The sequence below is a fragment of the Cydia amplana genome, chromosome 8 (genome assembly GCF_948474715.1).
Source record: "Cydia amplana chromosome 8, ilCydAmpl1.1, whole genome shotgun sequence".
Taxonomy (NCBI): domain Eukaryota; kingdom Metazoa; phylum Arthropoda; class Insecta; order Lepidoptera; family Tortricidae; genus Cydia; species Cydia amplana.
The window spans coordinates 18,161,394-18,180,539 of record NC_086076.1 but is presented as its reverse complement, the minus strand read 5'-3'; the positions used below and the strand labels follow the sequence as shown (position 1 = coordinate 18,180,539).

The following is a 19,146-nucleotide window of genomic DNA, read 5'->3' as shown; positions in this document are numbered from 1 at the left end:
CAAACGGTCTAGAACACAAAATGACTACAATTATTTAGACCTTTATTTACCTACATTTCGTCGGTTTATCTTTACGTTAGCGATGTCGACGGAGCCTATTTCTGTGCGGTTTGGCCTTCGGCCATTTGAAGATACCTAACGAACCTAACCTACCTATATGTAGTCATTTTGTGTTCTAGACCGTTTGTGATGTAGACTAAAAGAGATATAGGCAAAATATTACACTAGTCATTTTGTGTTCTAGACAGTCCGAGATCAAAGCCCACTAACTCTTACTAGTCTCGACTAGTTCGAGTAGTTGCTAGTCTTAGTAGTCTTAGTAGTCGTAGTTTGTTAGTTAGTGGTCTACTGGACTACATTTTTGGTGTTCAGACACGTTTAGTAACTAAAATACTCGCCACTTGACTAAATTAACGTAGTCTTTACTTACTTGTAACTCGTTCATCTGTAGCGCGAACGATTTTTGGTCAGTTGACCGATTTTAGTCAACTAAAATACTCGCCACTCGACTAATGTAGTTCGAACTAGGCTATAGTGAAATCTTTTCAAAAAACTGTTTTAAGGCATAGTATGTAGGTACATGTACAGGCATAGGCTATCAGATTTTGGAACGTTCTCCCACTCTCTATCGGGCAAGCGCAGACCAAATTCACATTCAATTCAAGCGCATGCTGCGCAAGCATTTCCTTGACAAACTTTCTTCTTCGTCAACTTTAATTAATGATTCACACTAGCACTAGCTAGGTATAGGTACATGTTGGCCTAAAAATAAGTGCATTCCCGTTGCCAGGGAGGTTTTGGGATTATACTGAGCAACTTTTACTGATAGAACCAACCCCGAAAACGAGTTATTCCCACTAGTTACCACCAAGTCGTTACCGCTGGTAACTACTATGGTTACTATGGTTAGACCAATCTTTAATGTGGAATAAACAAGTTAACGACATGTGCCAGAAATTGAGAACTTTTTTAAATGTGTTCCACGTCTTGGCAGGTTCTTCATGGGGGGTTCATCCTATACACTTAAGGAGACTATACATTTCTATTATCCGAAGTCGGTTGGAATTTGCATGCTTTCTTTTTGATAACAGTTCTAAAACCAATACGGAGAAGCTAGACAGGGTTCAGAATCAGGCTATGAGAGTAGTAGGAGGTTTTATTAAAACCAGTCCAATACACGTTATGGAATCAGAATTATGTCTTCCACCGTTGGCAGTAAGAAGAAAGTATCTTGCATCTAAATTTTGGTTAAAAGCAAAATCGATCGAAAATAGTGAGAGTATTTCCATTATAGCTAACCTTGCGTCTATATGTCACCGTAGTCCGTATTGGAATACCAAAAAGAAGCCGCTATTGGTTTTAGTACATAATGAGCTGTCTAATGAAGCTATTCAGTGTTCTCACATGCTGGAAATGTTTTCACTCTCCACGTGGGTAACAAACATAGATATAAAATCACGAATATACCTCACAATAGATAATGTCCAGGGACCCAAGAAGGGTTATAGCTCGGTGGACTTACTACGGGAAACTATAAAAACCATTTGGAAAAAGTACGATGGGTTCATACAGATTTACACTGATGGGTCAAAGATAGGAAACGCGGTTGGAGCGGCTTTTTATGATCCTCAAACGAATACCACAGCAGCTTTCAAATTAAACAATAGGATTTCTATAATGGCGGCAGAGCTATACGCAATTACCGAATCGTTGTCATACATACTGTCGTGTGATGGGACAAATTTTGTAGTGCTCAGTGACTCGAAGAGTGCGCTACAACATTTAGCTCGATGTACCTCTGGCGAAAGAGGTCTCCCCGTAGCTTACACCATTCTGGATATATATTTAAAGCTTTTAAATAGCGGCAAGAATATACAATTCCAATGGGTTCCGTCACATATAAATGTCGTGGGTAACGAGGTAGCGGATAAATTTGCTAAAATTGGAGTTGACGAAGGTATTCCTGTAAACTGTATGCCTTTCTTTACCGACTTGCTTAGAGAAGTCAAAGTAAAATGTTTTGAAATGTGGAAGGATCACTTCGATAGAAGGTCGAAAGAGAAAGGCATATGGTATAAAACTCTAGTTAGGGAACCGCCAAAGATACCCTGGTTTTATGACGCTCAGCTAAACAGACAACTTGTTGTTACAAGCATGCGACTGCGCTCCGGGCACATGCCGCTTAATGTGTTCGGGCACCTTATGAGAGTTGTGGATTCTCCAAATTGTTCAAGTTGTGGGGTAAGAGAAGATACCTACCACGCATTGGTGGAGTGTGCTCGGATCGGAGCCGACCGCAGGGCATTTGAAACGCAAGCCAAACTTAAACTAACTGACGTGGGCTTATGTAATATTTTGTTGTCTAAACCTACATCTAAGCAGACTATTAAATTGTACCACTTAATAATCAAATTGTTAAATTGTAGACAATAACCATATGTAACTATTATGAGGCCGGCATCATCGCTCAGCGACGAAGGCCTTTTTTTCCTAAATAAAGATTAAAAAAAAAAAAAAAAAAACTCGGTTTGGTGGTACCTACTGAGTAGATACCACTGGAACACGCCATACCTACATCAAAAATCATTTGCGTTTATATTATTATGTGTGCACGACACGTCTGTACATGCGTCATTGTGTGGGTAAGTAAGTCGCTTATAGGGCTGATGAGGGCCTTTCATCCCTTGGTTAACAATCTACTAGTAACACACCTTTGTTTTTATTATGAAATTATGTAAAAAAATACCCCGTTATTTGAAGTCGAGTGTGAAAATTATTATTTCTTGTAAAGATTAATAGAGTCTGTGCGGAAAGAGAAGAGTCGTGAAATGTATGGGCTCCCTTACATTCCACGACTCTTCTGCACAGACTCTATCGACTAGTATGATTCGCCCGGATTATCCTGACTGACCATAATCAAAATTGCATATAAAAGTGCCAAAACGCTGAGCGTGACGTGCCTATTTCTGTAAATTTAATGAATGTATAGAGAATGTATACTTAGTGAACAAAAGCTAGGTACATTTATTAAGTGATTGTTAATAATAAATAATTACAGCATTCGTTTATTTGATTTGATTTCTAATGGTTTAAGTATATTCCTAGCGTTGGTGTGGAAAGAAATGTTTAATTTGGTAGCAAAGGTTTTTTTCTAAGCCTCATGCTCTGAAGTTGAAACCCTCGCAACTTTCAAGATTCCTGTACTTTTAGAACCACGCGCTACGTTCATGGTTCTATTTTTGGAACTTTCACTTACTCGTGTATCAATATTAGCACGAGAATATAAACAACAACTTTGCCCCTTGTAAAACAATTGCACATTAATGTGCCCAATAGGACGGATAGTTATTGTATATTATTATAAATATTATAACGAGCCTTAACAAAACGATCACGTGTACTTTAGGCATTCTTATTGGAATAATTACATCTATCCATTTTCGGGAAACTTTCTGCTGAAAGGGACGGAGAAAACTACTGCCCCTATTAGCAGCAAGTTAGCAGAAAAGTGTCCGGAGGAAGGTTGTATGTGTAACATGAATTATTATTTTTATTATTATAAGCCTATACAGTGTCCCACTACTGGGCAAAGGCCTCCCCACGATCTCCATCTTATTTGATTAATCACCATGTACTTAAGAGTAGGTATTATAGGTACACAATTACATGCACAATGAAGAGCGGAATTTCTTCTTAGGAAGAATCCTTTGACATGGCGCCTGGCCATTTGTAAGACGTAATTTTCATAGTTAATTGAACCTAACAGATTAACCGTGAAAGGGTAACAGATTAATCATGAAAGGTACTAAATCTTGGCGTAATAAAAATAGTTGTAGCGTAGCGTTTTTTCTTAAAAACGATATCGATACGGTGAAAAATTAAAGCGCCTGAAATTTTGTAATAGCAACGCAAAGTGTAAAATGAGTAAAACTCGGAAACCACAAATAAAATGGCTCAATTTATAATTGAATATTAAAGTACTAAAAAGGTACTAAAATTTGGCTTTTATTGAATTTATCAATCATCGCGGGATCATAGCGTAATAAAATACACCCGCCATTCTGACTGTCAGGTTGGCGGGTGTAACGTTTTTTGGTAATAACTTTAAATACCGTGAGGTACAATTTTTTTATATGAGGTACCAAATAGTACAAATTAGGTACTAAAATATGGTACGCCTTTTGTTTATTTTTATTTACATACACCCGCCATCCTGACTCTCACGTTTTCAACATATTCATTGCCACCCAGCCAAACAAAACATCCCCGCCAGGCCACGAAAATTTCGTAGTACCACGATCCCGACTATCGGGTCGTCCGGCCTGGGAACGAAATCATAAAATACTTGATAGTCGGGTTTTCGGCACTGAATGTGTTAAAAAAAATTGTTTATTTTCTTCAAACTCGGGACCCCCCTTTCCTGTTTAATTTTCATCAGTCAGTAATTTTAAAAGGCCCCAGATTTATAATTTTACAATACACCTTTCTGTTTCAGTGGCGGCGCCTTTCACGTCACAAGAGCAGAACATTCGTTGCGTCAAGTTACTGACACTCGAAGGCAGATGCGCACTCAGTACTAGCTTCGCTATCTTCAAATACATGGCTCTCTATTCGCTCATACAGTTCTTCTCTATCCTCATATTATATAACGTAAGTATCCAATTCAATTGTTACCTTGTTGTATTTAGTTCATAAGTTATTTATTTGTCTTTTTACTGTATTTTTCAATTAAATAAACTTTAACCCTTTCATTGTTACCTTAATCCAAAGAGATTAAAGTCTATATTCTAGTCGCAAGAACAGAACATTTGCGTCAAGTTACTAGCGCTCGAAGGCAGATGCGCGCTCAGTACTAGCTTCGCAATCTTCAAATACATGGCTCTCTATTCGCTCATACAGTTCTTTTCTATCCTCATATTATATAACATAAGTACCCATTCGAATTGTTACCTTAATCCAAAGAGATTAAAGTCTATATTCTAATCGCAAGAACAGAACATTTGCGTCAAGTTACTAGCGCTCGGAGGCAGATGCGCGCTCAGTACCAGCTTCGCAATCTTCAAATACATGGCTCTCTATTCGCTCATACAGTTATTTTCTATCCTCATATTATATAACATAAGTACCCATTCGAATTGTTACCTTAATCCAAAGAGATTAAAGTCTATATTCTAATCGCAAGAACAGAACATTTGCGTCAAGTTACTAGCGCTCGAAGGCAGATGCGCGCTCAGTACCAGCTTCGCAATCTTCAAATACATGGCTCTCTATTCGCTCATACAGTTCTTTTCTATCCTCATATTATATAACATAAGTACCCATTCGAATTGTTACCTTAATCCAAAGAGATTAAAGTCTATATTCTAATCGCAAGAACAGAACATTTGCGTCAAGTTACTAGCGCTCGAAGGCAGATGCGCGCTCAGTACTAGCTTCGCTATCTTCAAATACATGGCTCTCTATTCGCTCATACAGTTCTTTTCTATCCTCATATTATATAACATAAGTACCCATTCGAATTGTTACCTTAATCCAAAGAGATTAAAGTCTATTTGTTAAATGAAAAAAAAAACCGGCCAAGTGCGAGTCGGACTCGCGCACGGAGGGTTCCGCACCATCAACAAAAAATAGAGCAAAACAAGCAAAAAAGCGGTCATCCATCCAAGTACTGACCCCGCCCGACGTTGCTTAACTTCGGTCAAAAATCACGTTTGTTGTATGGGAGCCCCACTTGAATCTTTATTTTATTCTGTTTTTAGTATTTGTTGTTATATCGGCAACAGAAATACATCATCTGTGAAAATTTCAACTGTCTAGCTATCACGGTTCGTGAGATACAGCCTGGTGACAGACGGACGGACAGCGGAGTCTTAGTAATAGGGTCCCGTTTTTACCCTTTGGGTACGGAACCCTAAAAATTAACGCCATTTCTGTTTACTAGTCACTAATCAATCTTGGCCTAGCCAAGGTTCCAATCGCTGTTGTTTCGACAACGAAACGCTTTGTGTATCTCTACCTCTCTTCCATATTAGTGTGACAGTGACAGTTGCGTTTCGATCGCTACGGAGCGTAAGCGATTGGCATGTTGGCTACGCGGCCTGGTCTACTGGACATTCTGGAAGCTATAAAACGTAACAGTGTTTATAGCTTGTAGCTTTCTAGTAGACCCCGAAGGCTTATCCTATTGTCTATTGTTCAGTAAAACCGCACGTGCTACTTACCTGCAAAAAAGGGTCCTAATTATTCTATTTGGCACCTGAGCGCGGGCTAGTCCAACGCTCAAAAAACCAGTGTAGGTGCGCTCTCCGATAACGAGCCTTTGTTACGCATCTTGATGACACATTTTAGACTGGTTCTGTCTCGTTCGACTCGCCGGCACTCAGTAACCGAAGTACCGATTTTTTATGCAGGTGGTTGTGGCACGTGGCACGAGCGGTTTTTCTTAACAACAGACAATAGGATTAGCCTTCTGGGTCTATTAGAAAGCTACAAACTATACAGTTGTGTATTTGTTTTCAGTACTTCTCTATCCTGGGCAACTACCAGTTCCTGTACATCGACCTGGTGCTGACGACGCTGCTGGCCTTATCCCTCGGCCGCGCGGCGCCGGGGCCCGTGCTGGCGCCGCGCTCGCCGCCCGTCTCGCTCGTCGCCGCCTCCAGCATACTGCCTCTAGTCGCACAGGTACATTGTCAACCGTATTGCGACCACATAAGGTCCACCCATGGTCAGTGATAGCACCTCCTGGGCCACTACCAGTTCCTGTACATCGACCTGGTGCTGACGACGCTGCTGGCCTTATCCCTCGGCCGCGCGGCGCCGGGGCCCGTGCTGGCGCCGCGCTCGCCGCCCGTCTCGCTCGTCGCCGCCTCCAGCATACTGCCTCTAGTCGCACAGGTACATTGTCAACCGTATTGCGACCACATAAGGTCCACCCATGGTCAGTGATAGCACCTCCTGGGCAACTACCAGTTCCTGTACATCTACCTTATCTAGCACTGCCCCTTGTCGCCCAGGTACCTAGCACCACATCTACCGACTCCTGTGTGACCATGGGATCTAATTTCAACATAAAATAGTTTTCCAAAACGGCCTGACCATATTAACTCACATTTATAGACGGGTCTAACGCGAAATTTATTCAATTACCTTTATTATTATTACACTTTTCGTCGGGTAGTTGCACAAATCTCTGTTTTGACATTTTGCTGGGACATCAGTTAGCCGCAACCATGACCAGTGAAACCTGTGTCGAAACGTCAGTATATAAGGGTAATTGAATAAATTTCACGTTAGACCCGTCTATAAATGTGAGTTAATATGTGTTCAAAACGCGAAGGTTTTAAATATTATACGGCCTGACCATCTTCAAGAAATAAGAGAAACATTATATATTGAGAACCTCTTTCGAAAATTTGAATTCTTTTGAATACCTCAAAACGAATTGCTTAACGTTGTGACGCTTACGGTTATATCTTGAAAACGAATGGGAATTTTCATTCCTTTCATACCCCTCCTAAAATACTAATAACTTGTCAAATAAAAAATGCTAAATACTAATGCACAACCGTTTTATTTTATTTTATGTAGGTGGCGCTGGTGCTACTTCTTCAACTCGCCGCTCTGTACTTGTTGCGAGCACAGGACTGGTGAGTGCTACCATGACCTCAGGGTCATAACCAAAATAATTAATAACCAAAATATCTCATTAAAACAAATATACATGCATTTTACCCCGTTTTAAATACTCGTTATAATACAATTGAAAACCATCTCCGTATAATCAGGTTCCACCAAGTGGAAGGCAACCCGGAACTGGAAGTGGTCCTCTGCTGGGAGAATACTGTCATCTTCATCGTCTCCGCATTCCAGTACTTAGTCATGGCTTGCGTCTATGCCAAAGGCTGGCCCTTCAGGGAGCCGTTCTGTGCCAATTGTAAGTAGCTTTGTAACAATCTCCGCGTTCCAGTACTTAGCCATGGCGTGCGTCTATGCCAAAGGCTGGCCCTTCCGGGAGCCGTTCTGTGCCAATTGTAAGTAGCTTTGTAACAATCTCCGCGTTCCAGTACTTAGTCATGGCGTGCGTCTATGCCAAAGGCTGGCCCTTCAGGGAGCCGTTCTGTGCCAATTGTAAGTAGCTTTGTAACAATCTCCGCGTTCCAGTACTTAGCCATGGCGTGCGTCTATGCCAAAGGCTGGCCCTTCAGGGAGCCGTTCTGTGCCAATTGTAAGTAGCTTTGTAACAATCTCCGCGTTCCAGTACTTAGTCATGGCGTGCGTCTATGCCAAAGGCTGGCCCTTCAGGGAGCCGTTCTGTGCCAATTGTAAGTAGCTTTGTAACAATCTCCGCGTTCCAGTACTTAGCCATGGCGTGCGTCTATGCCAAAGGCTGGCCCTTCAGGGAGCCGTTCTGTACCAATTGTAAGTAGCTTTGTAATAAAGTGATTTTTTACTATACCTTAGCAATGCACTTCTTTTGCACTTTTGTATGCAAATGAAAGGGACAAAAGAAGGTCGGTGAGTGTAAACATTTGCACCTGAACATTGCCAGCCGTGTCAACCTATCCAATGGTTACTCTTATCGCTGACCAATTACGTAATTGGTCACTTAGATTTCCTGGTCGTCTCGATAAATAAGGTATAGTCCAAGCGGCGGAACACGCAAGCTTCGGTTTTGAAAAAGTCGACGCTCTTACCACTGAGCTATGTAGCGTTTTTTGATTATGAGTAACGAAATTTCAATTTCATTTGAACTGAACTATTCTACCGAAGCACTATATATTCCTCAATCGGGAATTGGCCTCCCTGCCTTGTGTTAATAAACGCCCTCGCTTTGCTTGCCCGTTTGTATCACAATCGACCGGAAATTCTTTATTTCTAGTTCTATTGCCATGACATTTTTATTTTCAGATTACATGGTACTGACTCTAGTCACGCAGTCGGTGTTCGTGGTTCTGTTGCTGTTCTGTCCGTGGCAGGAGCTGGCCGACCTCATGGAGGTGAAGGTGTTCAAGGTATGTACTAAACTAATTTAAAACTGAAATTAATGTGGGAATATAGTCTTTGATTTTTAAAAGGCGTTTGACACTGTTTCTCACCCATTTTCATTAAACAGGTTGATATCATAGGGGTTAGGGGTATACTTTTAGGTTTATCGAGAGGCTATCTATATAAAAGATCTCAAAAAATATAAGTTTGTAGTCGTATCAGCCAAGAGTCACAAATTTATTACGGAGTGCCTCAGGGTAGCGTTCTTGGTCCTGACTATTTCTAGCGAAAATGTATGCTTTTATTAACATTATGTAAGTGCCAACCTACAAAAATACTGTATAAGGCTTAAGCCTAGAAGAACAGCATCTGATATTTGGCCTAAATAACGTTAATCGATTAAATTTCTCTAATTGTTGATACAGTGGGAAGCTCAGGCGGAGAACATCTTCCGCATCTACCTGCTGCTGGTGCCGGCGCTACATCTCATCCTAGCTATCGCCATTGAGGTGAGTTTTCTTTTTAAACTTTAAGCGTGGGCACATTTTTGGACATCTACAGTCAGCTGCATTGATAGTTGAACCTACCTGCATACAAACTATGCATGGAGATTAATTATCTCTGTCGAGAATCAAAGCTAACTTTGCAACGATTAAGCAAGAGTATGGTAGCGCCACGATAAACATGAAATTTCTATCAACGTTGTTGCCATTTAAGGCCTATGCAGTGTGCACACCGGGTTCGTATGCGTAGACGTGCATGTGCGCGTTGTAATATACAGATCCTTATAAGAGACGGCACACCGCCTGCGTCTACGCACACGCAGCTGGTATGCTCTGGCTTTTATAGTGGACACACGCCACGTAGGTGTAGTTAGCGTAGGCGGAATTTAGGTATCTTCTCACATGACTTTCTACACTCGTTAACATTAACAACCTCTTTCCTTCCAGGCGACCCTATCCGACACGCACAGGTTCCACGACATGTTCCGCGGCTTACGGCGGCGTCGATGCGACAAGCAACCAGGCGCCGGCGACGCCGCGCATGTGTGCTGACGCCACACACACGCACACACACGCGCCGTACCAGGCGAGATGTATCTCTGTTTCTTTACTTTAGTCCCGAGTGCTGCACTATGCGGGAACTTCTGTCCCTTTTCAACGCCCGTGAGGTTCCCGTGCGGAAACGCAGCGGCAGATATCTCTGTTTCTCTAGGAGAGTTTTGTTTCTCTCTAGTAGCCGCGAGGCGCGCTGCGGATTTTTTTGTTAGTAAATGTTTTTCAACGGCTGTGAGATCCGCAAGCAACGCAGCGTTAGATATCTCCGTTACATTAAGCCAGGGGTCTTCAAAATGGCGGGCCGGATATGGTCTGAGAAAAGAGCCAAATTTAATTCAATCCGGCCAGCGAAGTGACGTGGCCTATGGGTCAAAAAGTTTGAAGACCCTGGCTGCATTAAGTGATAACCGTTTGTATCTATTTTTGGCAAAAGTTGTGACGTTTGTGCGCAGATACGCAGCATTGGATGTCTGTATTATGCTAGCGCGTAAATACTTTGTTTCTTTTCGTTACATTTTTAAAGATAATTTGATAAAACGTCATGTTCGCCTAGTCTTAAGGGCAACGTGGTTATGACGTCACAGATGCTTTTTGCCAAAAATTGTAGCATTTTTTATTATTACCAATTTAAATATGTATTTGTACTAGGCACACATAAGCAGCGACAATTCGGTATATTTAGTTTAAACCCTACCAAAAGCCATTTTTCGATGTTCGCTGCTCGCCTAGTACTTTGGAATCACTAGATAATTTTGTATTATATTTCAAGGTCAAACTTTGTAGACCTGACTTTAGTTCCTTTTACGGGTTAAAAAGTCTTATTTCAATGTTTGCGTTCGGTTGCTGACCTGAAATCGTCGCGGATATCCGCGATATACATTTTGTATGAAAATATACGTACAGTCTGTTTTCTAAAGAAGCCGGGCCGGTTTTCAAATTTAAGTAAGGTCAACCAGGAGAAATGCGACTATGGGGCTATAGCGTCTATTTCGTTTTTTTCTCGAATACAATTGATCGGAAACGCCCTCTATGTTTTATTTCCAAGTAGCTCAGGCTTTCATCACTAGATGGCTGGAGCATTTGTACAGTCATAGAGAAAAAAATACATAGATTGCTCACTCCATACATCAGTTTTGGTACCAAAAAGACTATTAATTTCAGTGTCTACATCTAGCATCGAGTAGTGAAACTATCAGTACTGCTACTTGACAATAGATGTAGCACCGACCGGAAAGTCTTATGCTCAACAACAACATAAGACTTTCCGGTCGGTGCTACATCTATTGTCAAGTAGCAGTACTGATAGTTCCGCTACTCGATGCTAGATGTAGACACTGAAATTAATAATGTTTTTGATACCAAAACTGATGTATGGAGTGAGCACTTTTGTCTTACTATATTTCTCTATGGTTCAGTCTAGTTCATAAATATGTGTCCACTTCTTCACCTCATCAATGACTGAGGTGAAAAAGTGTATACATAATTATGAACTCGGCTGTCACAAACACTGCTGCAAAAAACGGCTGTAAAAAAACAACTCATTTCGACGCAACCCCGTAGTGGCATTTAATCCTGTCGACCTTATATTAAATCAATATATCTGTCGCGCTCACGTAAATAGGGCCGCATATTAGCGCGATAAGGACAACCGTGGAGCCCACAATTATCCAAAATATAATCATACGTATTATCTGTTAAAACAGAAACACAATATGCGCATTAGTTTGATTAACAAATAATACAAATATGTGTCAAATTGTATGTAATTACACTACTTACCGAGTACCTATATAATCTATTTGGTTCTATTTTGTATAGCCAGACTATATACATATATACAAGTGGTAGTAACAGTAAATTATATTACCACGATGTTTAGGTTGAATTGAAAAATATGTTGAGGAGCGCATTTTCTGCGTAAGAGTGAAGGTTGCTTGGTCTCTACTATATGTTAGAGTAGGACAGCTACAATATATGTATAACACGAAAGAAATAGAATGCATAGAAAGACAGGTGCTTAAATCGCGTCACAATACATAGTGAATAAAAGTCTCCGTCTCTGTTTAGACCTAATATATCTATGGTTTGCTGGTAGAGAATGACAATAGGCATTATGTCATTTATGTCCGCCATTTGTAAATTTCTATTTTCTGTGCAATAACGTTTAAATAAATAAAAAAATAATGAAATGTTAAAAATGAACTGTACATTAGGTAATTCAAATACAGTAAAGTCTCTTACGCAGAATTTGCGATAATCAAACAATTCCGTCTAAAGGAAAAGGGTTCTTAACACAAACAGATTAAAGCTTATTTCAATTAGTCTGGCTCCGTTATAAAAACAATCTTACAATGCAAACTCATCTTTAAACTGACGTTATTAAGATCCCTTTTCCCATGGCAACGCCGACGGCTTAGGAATCCGTGATTCGACAGCGTTTGCTATTTTGTTTTAAAAGTAGTCGCACCCTGTCCTGACCTGGCCGCGGCATTTGTTATATTGTTATAGATAATTTCTCTGTTGAGATATGCAGGGGGCCTACCGCGAACATCGAATTCTGCCTCTATCGCTCTTGTATCGAGAGAGGGAGATAGATGCCTTCGATGTTCGAGGTAGGCACTCAGGTTATGTTTACTGTTTGGATTAGGTCGTTGACAGGTTGGTTTGATCTTGTACTTTAACTTTATTGATATAAAGGTTCTCTAAAACGTACTTAACTAGGGAAGCACTTGTACTTACGTATACACTTATACAGTAATACATTAAAGTTATATCTTAAACCAAATAAACCTAAGATCAATGTGGGTAAAAACCGTCTATCAGATAAGACCGTCTATCTATCTATACGCTCTACCATCAGTCATCACTTACAGAAAGTAGGTAAAGATCATGAATCTAGTATTAAACTGGATTGGGCATGAGTGGTAACTGACAAAACGGTATAGTCTTATGTATCTTTCAGTAGGAGTAGCAGCGAAAGCGCTATTATTGTTTGTCCTTGTCACAGTCTCACATTTTTCTTTATTCCCCACTATAAATTAGTATGGATGATTGGTCGAATCTATTTGTTGCCCACCATAACAAATAAATTCGATGATTGGTCGAATTTATATGTTTTGTCCCTCATGGAGACACGCGTAGACCACTTCTATAGGATGCTACCTTCTATGGTAAAGATCGAATTAAGAACTATGGGACATATTTTTGAGTAAGTTGTCTTTACTAATTTTTTTACACTTGGCTGTACAAGGTTTTATAACTTGTACTTAGTAAATGGCGTACTTATACCGAAATATACTTGAGTACTTTAACCCGCGATACAAACAGCAACACTTATCTGTGGACCTTATGCCTTTTGTAATAGGCTTTACGAACTGTCAGCAGTGAGGGCGATGGTACCTATGTATCGGTAAAGTATGAAGTAAAAAGTACGAAGTCAAACCAAATGTCATCGACCTACTACGTATATTATCCTGTAGTAGTTCAAGGTCAACCGAGGTAAATGCGTCACTTGAGCTAAATGCGTCTTTTAAAGATTTCTTCGAAACGCAACATATTATAACTATTACAATTCAATTTCAATTTCAATTTATTGCAGCCGTCTGCATTAAAAGTTCAGTGACCACACTTCAAACAGAGAGGGTTGCAATAATTCTAAAATGTTCCGTTTAGAAGAAATCTTTAAAAGACGCATTTACCTCAAGTGACGCATTTACCTCGGTTGACCTTACTTAATATTATACATGTATATTATTTCAATTTATTAGCATTCGTAAATTATTTTTCCGTCTCAGACGTTAATTTTTAGAGAATGTTTATTTTATAAATAGTTGTAGCCAAATGAAATTAAAAGTCAATTTCCTTTTACGCAGCTGCCTGAGCTGTTTTTAATGATTTGATAACTTTTTCGCCGACAAGTAAAGATTTATTGATTCGAATAGCTGAACATTTTGAGAAAAGAGTGTACCTTTAACTTTTTATCGAAAGGCCATACATTTTTCAGTTATTTCTACCAGAATCACGAGTAGATACTATCGATTTAAGAAGAAAAAATTGTCGGAAAATTTGACAGTTTTGTGACGGATTTTCACATATACTTACCTATTTTGAATGGACAGTCACAAACTGGCCCCCAAAACTTGTATTAAAAAAAATGGGGACATTTTTTGTTTTTTGTTTTTTTTACACTTTTTCTTTCAATAGTTCTCGTGATTCTGGGCCGAAATAACTCAAATGTTGATAGTTTTTTGAAAAAAGTAAATATGTAGTTTGTTTGTAGTTTACTAACACTTAAAAAAAACCCCCAGCTATTCAATTCGTAGCGCGTGTTTCTTGGACTTTACGCGTCTCTAACTAGTGAATCTTTAGCGCTACGTTTAGTCATAGAAAAATATAGTAAGACAAGAGTGCTCACTCCATACATCAGTTAGACTATTAATTTCAGTGTCTACATCTAGCATCGAGTAGCGGAACTATCAGTACTGCTACTTGACAATAGATGTAGCACCGACCGGAAAGTCTTATCTCAACAGCAGAAGACTTTCCGGTCGGTGCTACATCTATTGTCAAGTAGACTACTGATAGTTCCGCTACTCGATGCTAGATGCTAATAGTCTTTTTGGTACTAAAACTGATGTATGGAGTGAGCAATCTACTTATGTATTTTTTTCTCTATGGTTTAGTACAAACAGCAACACTCTTAACTGTCCATCTGTGGACCTTAATGCCTTTTGTAATAAGGTTTACGAATTGTGAGTTAACAGTGTGGGCGACGGTACCAAAGTATTCGAATACCCTCGTGCCGCCCGCCATACAAAATTATAGCCAAGGCAGTTTGAATCATGTTCTATTTTCAATTGGGTTAAATTTCATTTGTTCGGACATTTTACGATACAAATGAAATGTTACCTACTTTGTTTTAATTAAGGTTGACATTCCATCGAAACTGAGTGTACATCCTAATGTACATTGGGCGGCACGAGGATACAAACAATTATTGTCATGTAACTACAGTTGGCGTTGGTAGGAATTCGAGTCATTTCAGTCTAAATTTGAAGAACTAGACTCGTTTTTAGCGAATAAGCGCTTAATAAACCTCCGAGTGAAAAAGTTAACCAATCGATATGAAATGTTGGGTAAATCGCCTATTAACTGGCCCTTAATTGCCATGAACGAAGAATGCCTATATAAAACAAACATACAAAACATGACATTTTCTTTTGCAATTAAATTAAAGTATAATGCTTTTAGCCGACTATGAAGTAACTTCGGGTGGCCGAATGGGTATGCAGAAGACTCTGGTTCGACTCTCTCCTTGGACCCTTTTTCATTCGTATATGACATTTATTTTCGTTTTTTAATTTAATGTGAAGGCGCTCAATTTATCCGTTTGATTGGGGATCATTGACCACTTCTAGGGCGGTTTACCCCATGAACTAAAAACTCGTAATAGTAAATTTTCATTTATCATTGTCATCAATCACGACAGTTACCTCATCACTACTTGAATATTAGCTGTATTGGGCAATATCTTAATTTTAATGTACTTACGATTTTAAGCGAAATCCTATTTAGTTAATTTTATTGTAAATAGAGGCTGAATTTATAGGAAAGTAGCATTTTAATCGATTTTCCGAATCGTTGCTTTGCATTTTCACGTTTTGTCGCTCAGTGTAACGGGTGCTTAATGTTAGTAACTTTTTTAACCTAATGTAATTTTTTGACTAATGCAAAGATATAGCTGGTCAACCAAATCTTGTCAGTAAAAAAAGGCGGGAAATTCAAATTTTCTATGGGACGATATCCCTTCGCGCCTACATTTTTCAAATTTGTAGCCTTTTTCTACTGTCAAGATCTGGTTGACCAAGATTACCTTGACTGTGTAAGAGCCTCCCCACACTAGCGTCTCCCGAGCATCGGCGTCTAGTCAACTGTATAGGTACTGCTCGACGCAACGTTGGCGCAACTGTGCAGGACGCCATTTTCAATAGCGCTGACTAGACGCCGACGCTCAATATACGCTAGTGTGGGTTGGCCTTAAGATGTGTAAACTCGAAGACAAATTTCTGCTCCGAATTTGACAGCTGATGTATACGGTGTTGTACGCTTCCATACATTATTCAGTAACTTTGACTAACCACAAATATATGTTAGTACAGCGCTATCTATTTCAGTTATCAAACTGTGAGGCACGGTTTTTTCTTAGACATATATATGCCCAGCGGCGGTATCGTGGGCGCATTTTTATCACTTGTCATGTCATGCGTCACTTTCGCACTTACATACTTGTTAGAACGTGACAAGCATGATAAAAAACCGACTATCTTAGCCCTATAGATCTAGTTGCTGTTCTGCGGGCGCAGCATGGTTCCATTTTTATCGCCTGTCACTATGCCCGTCACTTTCGCAGTTACCTACATCCTTGTTAGAACGTGACAGGCATGGTGACAAGCGATAAAAATGCGACCGTGCTACCTCCGCTGAACGCCTTAAGTTACAGGCTCTCTCCTACAAATTTTAATGAGTATAGGTGCGTGTGTTTTCCAGTTGGTCGAAAACTACCCAGTGGGCATATGTTGGCTAAGCCGAATTAATTAATGTTTATTACTTTTATTAGATATATAATGGGTACATTATTAGGCCCTATGTCCTGACGCATCCAGTTTAGAAACCTAGACAGTTTTCTATGTATTATACCATAATTTCTAAGATTTGACATAAAAATAGGCTGATATTGGCTATGTGTGTAGAGCGGTATAAATACTATGACAACGCACGTTATTGCAAAAATATAAACTTTCGTTGGCCCAATTTTAGTACTATTCAGCGTTCAAATGACTAATGTTGCCCACTGCCGTGCACATATAGCTAATTACATCATTGTTTGTAATGTGAAAGCCAAAAACGCAATATCAAAGTGTTATTGTAAAAAAAAAACATAACATTGTAAGTAAATTTACATTAGGTCAAAAATGTTATAAATATGTTACTATCGTATTTTTAATTAGCTGGTCTAAAAAGACATGTTATTACTTCATTATATTATCATGCCGCGATCAGAAAGGGATTAGAAATAACAGATTTCCATACACTTACGTCAAAATCAATATGGATTGACAGCTATCTCAATCCCTTTCTAATCGCGATTCAGTAATACAAACAAGATACGTACTACGTAATATATAAATGAAAATAAATAAATTATGATTTATATTAAAAGGACTCGCCATTGGCGTTTAAATCAATTATATCGGTAAAGGATTGAGCACACCATTGCTCAAAATACGCTGACGGACCGAAAATTGAGCTGAAAATCGTAAGAAGTGTTTACTCATTAGTCATGTCATGTCATTACACATCATTCTTATGGACGCGAAGCTACTGATCGCGAGTTTGTCGCGGCTCTCGCGCGTGAGTTGTGCTGCCAACACGCGACAAGCCCGCAAGTCGCGCCGAACTGTCTCTTCTCGCGCCAGTCGCGGTAAGTTATGCTAGAGGTGCTGGTCGGCAATTAAACAAGTGACGCACGAGTCACGTCACTGCGTTTACCCTGCGTCAGCATATTTTAACTTAACCCTTTTCCATGCATAATACGTACTCGTAAGGTTCAAATTAGATTGGACCTTCGGGAAATGTGACTTGATTGTCTTCAAATGAATCAATAAAGCTGGATTTATTGGAATGTGTTTAAGGGTTTTGGGAAAACCTTATAGATTGGTGCGGCGAGGAAAATAGTTAAGCAGAGGTGTGTCGATCCTTTATACTTTTAGCTTTTTTCTAGCTAATTAAATTTACGAATGTAGTTCCAAAATAAAACGCTTGTTATAGACGTTATAGTTCAGTTATTTGGTTGATATTTGTGTGATACTTAAACAGGAATAAAGTGAAACTATTCGAATAGCACAAACGAACGATTTTGTTATTTTATTAAACCTAAGTATGTATTTGGGTCAATCAACTATTTCTTGTTGTTATTGTGTCCCATCAGCGAGGAGACAATAGTAGCATAGATTGTTAGAAGAACTGCTGTACCATGTTCTACTAACATGCTCAGTAGATGTCCCATTATGGAAAGGTCTTATAACTACCATAAAATGCAAGTTTGGTTCATTTAAATACGAAAAACCTAGAATTTAAAGAGTGGCTCAGGAGACCGAAACCATAACAACGTGTGACAAGAAAAAGTTGATTAACCCATTTATTATCCTTTAGACACTGAAATAGAGATACTAGAGTATGTCGAGCTATCTCAGCAGTATGGCGATTCCACACTTAGTCGTTGTAAAATCTGTTCAGAGTTAGCTTGCAGACCAATTCGGGCATGCACCTGACATCAAACCGATATTTGATTGATATTGGAAATATTGGAATCATATCAGTAAGCTGTCATTCGCGCGTTCATTTCGCTCTGACTGGTCCGTACACATGCACGCGCGAATTACAGCCTAATTTACTGATATGACTCAAATATCGGTTTGATGTTAGTTGCACGTTCGAATAGGCATGTTATTCGGACTTTACTACTAATAGTCACCCTGATAAGATCGCCATATGGCGCCCAACAATTATAAACATATAGCAGCATCAAATTACGTGTTAATAGTTGATATTAATGTCTGATATATTTTATGTACCTAAGTTTCTCGTATAGTCGCCATCCGATATATTGGAGCGGTCGAAGTGCTTAAAAATATAGATGAACACGCACTCTAACGCCTTTACAATAGAGGCGAGTTAAAATATTTGTAGAAACGCAGCCTTACCCGTATTGCCCTTATATTCAAAGAAGCTAAGTCTTTGTGCTGGTCAGTACCATGAATCTAGTATTTTAACTGGATCAGGCATGAGGGGTGGGGGGAAATTACCAAACGGGATAGTCTTATACTGTATCTTTCACTTAGGAGTAGCAGCGAAAGCGCTATTATTGTTTGTCCTTGTCGCAGTCCCACATTTTTTTATTCCCCACCATAAATTAGTATGGATTATGGTGGGCAACAAATAAAATCGACCAATCATAGTGTCGCATTACCTATGTTTTGTCCCTCACGGACGCACGCGTATACCACATCTATTAGATTCCTACCATCTATGGTCAATACTA

The 19,146-nt window shown here is 39.5% G+C and overlaps 1 protein-coding gene across 1 annotated transcript in view; it reads left to right on the top strand.

The window, feature by feature from the left end:
- LOC134650155 (polyamine-transporting ATPase 13A3-like) overlaps nucleotides 1-10,082 on the top strand; it is a 45,691-nt gene extending 35,609 nt beyond the window's left edge. The window contains exons 17-23 of the mRNA XM_063505012.1: nucleotides 4,496-4,650; nucleotides 6,520-6,684; nucleotides 7,591-7,649; nucleotides 7,788-7,936; nucleotides 8,911-9,014; nucleotides 9,414-9,497; nucleotides 9,939-10,082. Coding sequence (XP_063361082.1) covers nucleotides 4,496-4,650; nucleotides 6,520-6,684; nucleotides 7,591-7,649; nucleotides 7,788-7,936; nucleotides 8,911-9,014; nucleotides 9,414-9,497; nucleotides 9,939-10,043 — 821 coding nt within the window. The 3' untranslated portion in view covers nucleotides 10,044-10,082. The remainder of the gene's footprint in view (nucleotides 1-4,495; nucleotides 4,651-6,519; nucleotides 6,685-7,590; nucleotides 7,650-7,787; nucleotides 7,937-8,910; nucleotides 9,015-9,413; nucleotides 9,498-9,938) is intronic.
- Nucleotides 10,083-19,146: the final 9,064 nt, after the last annotated feature.